Source organism: Pipra filicauda, unplaced genomic scaffold, assembly GCF_003945595.2.
Source record: "Pipra filicauda isolate LSUMZ 115617 unplaced genomic scaffold, ASM394559v2 scaffold1600_size8403_pilon, whole genome shotgun sequence".
NCBI lineage: Eukaryota > Metazoa > Chordata > Aves > Passeriformes > Pipridae > Pipra > Pipra filicauda.
The window spans coordinates 1-8,286 of NW_024104097.1; the positions used below are offsets into that span (position 1 = coordinate 1).

Consider the following 8,286-nt stretch of genomic DNA (forward strand, 5'->3'; position numbering starts at 1 on the left):
CCCCTCCTGCCATAAAAGGTGAGCCCAGACCCCCCCTCAGGGCCACCCCCTGCACCAAAAGATGAGCCCAGACCCTCCCAGGGCCACCCCCAGACCCCCCAGGGCCACCCCCTGCTCCAAAGGATGAGCCCAGACCCCCTCAAGGCCACCCCCAGACCCCCCAGGTGAGCCCAGACCCCCCCTGCCCCAAAAGGTGAGCCCAGACCCCACAAGGGCCACCTCCTGCCCAGCCAGGTGAGCCCAGACCCCCCAGGGCCACCCCCTGCCCCAAAAGGTGAGCCCAGACCCTCCCAGGGCCACCCTCAGACCCCCCCAGGGCCACCCCCTGCCCAGCCAGGTGAGCCCAGACCCCCCCAGGACCACCCCAATAACCCCCCAGGTGAGCCCAGACCCCCCCCAGGGCCACCCCCAGACCCAAAAGTTGAGCCCAAACCCCCCCAGGGTCCCCCACTGACCCCCCCCCCCGTGTGTCCCCAAGGTGGTCCCGGTGTCGGGGGTGACCCGCCGGCTGCGGGGCAGGGCCGGGGGGGCCCGGGGGGAGCTGCTGTTCCAGGCCCAGGCCCCCCCCCTGGGGTTCAGCACCTTCAGGGTCCGGCAGCGGAGCCGGGGGGGCTCCCAGGACCCCCCAAAATGGACCTCGGAGGAGTCGGGGCCGCTGGAGATCCAGAATGAGGTAAAGACACCCCCCCCAAAAAAGGAGGGGGGGCACATTTTGGGGTGGGGGGGTGATCCCTGATGGGCAGGGGAGTCACGGGTCCCAGTTAAACCAGTTCTGGGGGGGAACTGGGAGGACTGGGGGGTGGTCCCTGATGGGCAGGGGAGTCACGGGTCCCAGTTAAACCAGTTCTGGGGGGGAACTGGGAGGACTGGGGGGTGGTCCCTGATGGGCAGGGGAGTCACGGGGGGGTGATCCCTGATGGGCAGGGGAGTCACGGGTCCCAGTTAAACCAGTTCTGGGGGGGAACTGGGAGGACTGGGGGGTGGTCCCTGATGGGCAGGGGAGTCACGAGTCCCAGTTAAACCAGTTCTGGGGGGGAACTGGGAGGACTGGGGGGTGGTCCCTGATGGGCAGGGGAGTCACGAGTCCCAGTTAAACCAGTTCTGAGGGGGAACTGGGAGGACTGGGGGGTGGTCCCTGATGGGCAGGGGAGTCACGGGTCCCAGTTAAACCAGTTCTGGGGGGGAACTGGGAGGACTGGGGGGGTGACCCAGCGCTGTGTCCCCCCCCCAGCACCTGAGGGTCGTGTTCGACCCCCACACGGGGCTCCTGCGGGAGATCCAGAACCGGCCCCGGGGGGTCTCCCTGCCCGTCCTCCAGAACTTCTACTGGTGAGACTGGGGGGGGCCAGACCCTCACTGGGGGGGTCCCTGCTGAGCTTTGGGGGGGGGTTTCCCTCAGTGGGGGGTCCCTGCTGAGCTTTGGGGGGGTTTCCCTCCCTGGGGGTTCCTGCTGAGGTTTCCCTCACTGGGGGGGTCCCTGCTTAGTTTTGGGGGGTCCCTGCTGAGTTTTTGGGGGGGTTCCCTGAGGAGGGGAGGGTTTCCTTCACTGGGGGGTCCCTGCTGAGTTTTTGGGGGGTTCCCTGAGGAGGGGAGGGTTTCCTTCACTGGGGGGGCCCTGCTGAGTTTTGGGGGGGTTTCCCTCACTGGGGGGGTCCCTGAGGAGGAGGGGAGGGTTTCCCTCACTGGGGGGGTCCCTGCTGACCCCCCTTTGCCCCCCCCAGGTACGCTGCCAGCGCCGGGGACGCCCTGAGCCCCCAGGCCTCGGGCGCCTACATCTTCCGGCCCAGCTCGGGGCCCGTCCCCGTGGCCGAACGCGTCTCCACAGCCCTGCTCAAGGTTCAGAGGGGTCCTGGGGGGGCTTCCCCCGGCTTTGAGGGGGGTCCCTCGGTGCTGATTGTGCCTTTTGTGTGTCTCCCCCCCCCCACCTCCAGACGCCGCTGGTGCAGGAGCTGCACCAGAACTTCTCCTCGTGGTGCTCCCAGGTCGCGCGGCTGCGCCCGGGGGAGCCCTTCCTGGAGCTCGAGTGGACCCTGGGGCCCATCCCCGTGGGGTGAGAGGGGACCCCCGACCCCCCCCCGGAGACCCCCAACGTGCCCTGAGACCCCTCAACATCCCCTAAGCCCCCCCTGCCCCCCCCAGGGACGGCGTAGGGAAGGAGCTCATCACACGCTTCCAGACCCCGCTGGCCACGGCCGGGAGGTTCTTCACCGACTCCAACGGGCGCCAGATCCTGGAGCGCAGGTTTGGGGGGGCTGGGGGGGGATCAGGGGGCCCACAGGACCCCCCCTCCATCCTGAAACACCCCAGGACCCCCACAAAAACCCCCTGTTTCCCCCCCCCCTCCAGGAGGGATTACAGGCCCACGTGGAACCTGAGCCAGACGGAGCCGGTGGCCGGGAATTATTATCCCGTGAACACCCGGATCTTCATCCAGGTACTGGGGGGCGAGGGGGGGCTCAGCACACCTGGGATCCTCTCACCTGACCCCCCCTTTTCCCTCTTCCCCCTCTTTTTTCCCCCCTCCCCAGGATGAGAAGCTGCAGCTCACGGTGCTCACGGATCGTTCCCAGGGCGGGAGCAGCGTCCAGGATGGGGCCTTGGAGCTCATGGTGAGGGGGGGGACACCCCTGGGACCTCACCTGTGTCCCCCCAGGTGTCCCTGTGGGGGTGGGACACACCTGGGAGCTCACCTGTCCCCCTCCATGGGGGGTGGGACACACCTAGGACCTCACCTGTCCCCCCAGGTGCACCGGTGGTGGGTGGGACACACCTGAGACCTTACCTATCCCCTCCCATGGGGGGTGGGACACACCTGTCCCCTCACCTGTCCCCCTCCATGGCGGGTGGGACACACCTGTCCCCTCACCTGTCCCCCTCCAAGGGGGGTGGGACACACCTGGCACCTCACCTGTCCCCCCCCATGGGGGGTGGGACACACCTGTCCCCTCACCTGTCCCCCTCCATGGCGGGTGGGACACACCTGTCCCCTCACCTGTCCCCCTCCAAGGGGGGTGGGACACACCTGGCACCTCACCTGTCCCCCCCCGTGGGGGGTGGGACACACCTGGGCTCTCACCTGTCCCCTCCCAAGGGGGGTGGGACACACCTGTCCCCTCACCTGTCCCCTCCAAGGGGGGTGGGACATACCTAGGACCTCACCTGTCCCCCCCCAGGTGCACCAGTGGTGGGTGGGACACTCCTGGCACCTCACCTGCCCCCTCCAAGGGGGGTGGGACACTCCTGGCCCCTCACCTGTCCCCCCCCATGGGGGGTGGGACACTCCTGGCACCTCACCTGCCCCCCCCCATGGGGAGTGGGACACTCCTGTCCCCTCACCTGCCCCCTCCAAGGGGGGTGGGACACACCTGTCCCCTCACCTGCCCCCTCCAAGGGGGGTGGGACACACCTAGGACCTCACCTGTCCCCCCCCAGGTGCACCGGTGGTGGGTGGGACACTCCTGTCCTCTCACCTGTCCCCCCCATGGGGGGTGGGACACACCTGTCCCCTCACCTGTCCCCCTCCAAGGGGGGTGGGACACACCTGGCACCTCACCTGTCCCCCTCCAGGTGCACTGGTGGTGGGTGGGACACACCTGAGACCTCACCTATCCCCTCCCATGGGGGGTGGGACACACCTGTCCCCTCACCTGTCCCCCCCCATGGGGGGTGGGACACACCTGTCCCCTCACCTGTCCCCTCCAAGGGGGGTGGGACACACCTAGGACCTCACCTGTCCCCCCCCAGGTGCACCGGTGGTGGGTGGGACACTCCTGGCACCTCACCTGCCCCCCCCCATGGGGGGTGGGACACTCCTGGCACCTCACCTGTCCCCCTCCAAGGGGGGTGGGACACACCTAGGACCTCACCTGTCCCCCCCCATGGGGGGTGGGACACTCCTGGCACCTCACCTGTCCCCCCCCATGGGGGGTGGGACACTCCTGGCACCTCACCTGTCCCCCTCCAAGGGGGGTGGGACACACCTAGGACCTCACCTGTCCCCCCCCAGGTGCACCGGCGGCTCCTGCACGACGACGAGCGGGGGGTGGGGGAGGCCCTGGACGAGCCCCTGGTGGTCCGGGGGAGGCACCGGGTGCTCCTGGACCCCGCGGGGGCCGCGCCTGACGGGCACCGGGGGCGGGCGCAGGAGATGGTGACACCCCCACACCTGGTGCTGGCAGCGGGGGAGGGGCCTCACCTGAGACAGGTGAGACACGGGGGGGGGGGGGGGTCACCTAGACGGGGAGGGGCTGGGGGGGTCACCTAGACAGAGTGAGACAAAAAATGAAGGGGGTACCTGAGACAGGGAGACCTGGGGTCTGGGAGGGGTCACCTGGATAGGGCGGGCTGTGGGGGTCACCTGAGACAGGTGAGACACGGGGGGCTGGGGGGGTACCCTGAGACAGGGGAGGGGCTTGTGGGGGGGTCACCTGAGACAGGGGAGGGGCTGGGGGATCACCTGAGACAGGGGAGACACGGGGGGGGGTCACCTGAGACAGGGGAGGGGCTGGGGGGGGTCACCTGAGACAGGGGAGGGGCTGGGGGGTGATCACCTGAGGCAGGTGAGACACGGGGGGCTGGGGGGGGTCAGGAGAGGGCTCTGCAGGGTCTTGTGAGGTGGGAGGGGTCTGCGGGGTCTCACCTGCCCCAGGTGAGGTGGGGAGGGGGCTCTGGGGGGGCCTCACCTGCCCCAGGTGAGCTTGGGTTGGGGGTCTCCCCCCAGTTTTCAGGGCTCCGGCGGGCGTTGCCCCCCCACCTCCACCTGCTGACGGTGGCCCCGGGGGAGGGGGCCGGGACCCTCCTGCTGCGCCTCGAGCACCTCGGGGGGCGAGGGGGGACGGAGACCCTCGACATCACGGTGAGGGGGGGGCCGGGGGGGCAATGGGGGTCCGGGGCTGGCTTTGGGGGTCCTGGATGGGAATGGGGGTCATGGGCTGGCTTCGGGGGTCCTGGGGTGGGTTTGGGGGTCCTGGATGGGAATAGGGGCCCTGGGTTGGGTTTAGGGGTCCTGGGTTGGCTTTGGGGGTCCTGGATGGGAATGGGGGTTCTGCACTGGGTTCAGGGGTCCTGGGGTGGCTTTGGGGGTCCTGGATGGGAGGGAATAGGAGTCCTGGATTGGGTTTAGGGATCCTGGGCTGGCTTTGGGGTCCTGGGTTGGGTTTGGGGGTCCTGGATGGGAATGGGGGTCCTGGACGGGAATGGGGGTCATGGGCTGGCTTCGGGGGGTCTGGGTTGGGGTTGGGGGTCCTGGGTGGCGTTGGGGGGCCGGGATGGGAATCGACCCCTAAACACAACCCTGGGTTGGGTTTATGGGTCTTGGGGTGGCTTGGGGGTCCTGGGGTGGCTTTGGGGGTCCTGGATAGGAATGGGGGTCCTGCGCTGGGTTTGGGGATCCTGGGGTGGCTTTGGGGGTCCTGGGTTGGGTTTGGGGGTCCTGGGGTGGCTTTGGGGGTCCTGGGTCCAGTGCTTGGGGTCCTGGATGGGAATGGGGGTCCTGGGGTGGCTTTGGGGGTCCTGGATGGGAATGGGGGTCCCGGGTTGGGTTTGGGGGGTGTCTCTGACACATGGAGGGGGTCAGGAGTTTGGGGGACAGGTTTGGGGGGGGTCTCTGACATATAGGAAGGGGTTCTGCTGTGGGATGGGCTTTGGGGCTTCAGGAGTTTGGGGGACAGGTTTGGGGGGTCCCTGCCAGTCCCCTGTGCCACGGGGTGGGCTGGGGGGGTGCAGGGTCGGGTTTGGGGGGGTCTCTGACACGTGGGGGGGTTCAGGAGTTTGGGGGACAGGTTTGGGGGGGTGTCTCTGACACATGGGGGGGTTCAGGAGTTTGGGGGACAGGTTTGGGGGGGGTCTCTGACACATGGGGGGGTTCAGGAGTTTGGGGGACAGGTTTGGGAGGGGGTCTCTGACACATGGGGGGGTTCAGGAGTTTGGGGGACAGGTTTGGGGGGGGGTCTCTGACACATGGGGGGGTTCAGGAGTTTGGGGGACAGGTTTGGGGGGGGTCTCTGACACATGGGGGGAGTTTCTGCTGTGGGATGGGCAGGGGGGGCTTCAGGAGTTTGGGGGATCTCTGCCACATGGAGGGGGTTCAGGAGTTTGGGGGACAGGTTTGGGTGGTCCCTGCCAGTCCCCCGTGCCACGGGGTGGGCTGGGGGGGGCACAGGGTCAGTTTGAGGGGTCTCTGAGGGCCGTGCCCCCCCCCCAGACCCTGTTCTCAGCCTTCACCGTCACGGCCGTGCGGGAGATGGCCCTGGGGGGGGACGTCCCCCTGGAATCCGTGTCCCGCCTGCTCTGGACCACAGCCACAGGTACCGGGGGGTCCGGGGGGGTCCTGGGGGTGTCCCAGCCCCCCCTCACCGCCCCCTTTTTCCCTCCCAGGCACCCCCAAGCCCCCCCCGGTGCCCAAACTGGACCCGCGGCGGGTGACGCTGGAGCCGATGCAGATCCGGACCTTCGAGGTCACCGTGAGCTACCCGGGGCCGGGGGGGCCCTGAGCCACCCCCCTCCCAGCCCCCCCCCCAGCCCCCCAAAAAGTGCATTAAAGCCCCCTGAGTTTTGTCAGACGCTGTTTAATGGGGGGCAGGGCCGGGGGGGGCCTGGGGGGCGGGTGGGGGTCCGTCCTCGTGGGAGTAACAGCACTGGTCACCCCGGGAGCAGGTGCCCTGTTGGGGAAGGGGGGGAAGGGGGGTGTGAGGGAGGGGCTGTGATGCCCCCCTGCCCCATGCCCCCCCCCCCTCTGTGTTCCCAGAATCCTCCCCCCTTTATTTCTGGACCCACCCCCCAATATTCCCAGATCCCTCCCCATAATTCCCTGGATCTCTCTCCATGTTCCTGGACCCCCCACCCCTTGTTCCCAGACTCCTCTCCTCCCCAAAATTCCCAGACCCCCTCCCCAAAATTCCCAGACCCCCTCCCCATAATCCCCTGACAGCTCCCCCTTATTCCCAACCCCATCTACTCTTATCCCTGACCCCCCCCTTGATTCCAAACTCCCCTCCCCGTGTTCCTGGACCCCCCCTTTGTTCCCAGCCCCCTCCCCATAATTCCCAGACAGCCCCCCCTTATTCCCAACCCCCTCAAATCTTATCCCTGACCCCCCCTTGATTCCAAACTCCCCCCCTCGTGTTCTTGGACCCCTCCCCACTTTGTTCCCAGCCCCCTCCCCAGTGTTTTGGGACTCCTACCCCGGTATTTTTTGGGCCCCCCCGATATTCTGGGGTCCCCCCCATATTTTGGGACCCCCAGACCACCCCAGGATGCCCCAGAGCACCCTGGAACCACCCCCCCAAACCACTCCGGGGGTGCCCCAAACCACCACAGGACCCCACCCCCCCCAAACCATCACAGCCCCCCCCAAACCACCCTGGGAACCCCCCCCCAAACCGTGCCAGGGACTCCCCAGACCACCCTGGGACCCCCCAGACCATCACAGCCCTCCCCCAACCACCCTTGGATCTCCCCCCAAACCATGCCAGGGACTCCCCAAACCACACTGGGACCCCTCAAACCACCACAAGACCCCCCCAAACCATCACAGCCCCTCCCACCCACCCCAGGGTCCCCCCCTAAACCACCCCAGGATTCCCCAGACCACCCTGGGACCCCCCCAAACCACTCCAGGGGTGCCCCAAACCACCACAGGACCCCCCCCAAACCATCACAGCCCCTCCCAACCACCCCGGGACCCCCCCCAGGTATATTTTGGGGCCCCCCCTCACCTCCTTGAAGCGTTTGCAGGGGAACTGTTTGAGCTCGGCCCCGTCCGGACGCTCCGTCCACTTGTTCTGGAGCCGCTTCCTCTTCTCCTGCAGGGAGGGGGAGATGCCCCCCCTGGGGATGGGGAGGGGGGAGCGTGAGCTGGGGACCCCCCCAGGGAAAGGGGAGGGAGCTGGGGGGGGGGGTCTCCCCTGGAAAGGGGGACAGAATTAGGAATCCCCCCCAAAAAAAGGACAGAGCGAGGGATTCGTCCCTTCCCCGCTTTTAGGGAGATCTGATCCCAACTCCTGGCAAAAAGAGGGGGAGATATCCCAATATCCCACTTGGGAATGAAAAGGGGGGAGCTGAACCCCCGAATCAGCCCCCCCCGGGCCCCCCCCAGCCCCTCACCCTGCCTTGGCTCTGGCCTTGGGACCCCAAAAGGCTTCGGGGTTTTCGGGGAACCTCTTCAAGCCGCGTTTGCGGGAGCTGGGATTGGCGTCGTCCCGGAGGGCGAAGGAAGCCTGGAGCCTTTGGGGGGGCACAGAGGAGTTTTGGGGGGGGTTAAAAGGGGGCTCGAGGGGCTCCAGGGGT

General features: G+C 67.8%; 1 protein-coding gene across 1 annotated transcript; it reads left to right on the forward strand.

The window, feature by feature from the left end:
• Positions 1–193: 193 nt before the first annotated feature.
• MAN2B1 (mannosidase alpha class 2B member 1) lies at positions 194–6,558 on the forward strand (the record flags this gene model as incomplete). The annotated part of the gene is made up of 12 exons (XM_039379230.1): positions 194–234; positions 479–673; positions 1,232–1,329; positions 1,722–1,836; positions 1,932–2,050; positions 2,140–2,241; positions 2,347–2,434; positions 2,529–2,609; positions 4,007–4,204; positions 4,721–4,855; positions 6,203–6,305; positions 6,376–6,558. Coding segments are annotated over 12 exons (1,391 nt in total), but the record flags the coding sequence as incomplete, so codon positions are not given.
• Between the last annotated feature and the right edge of the window lie 1,728 nt (positions 6,559–8,286).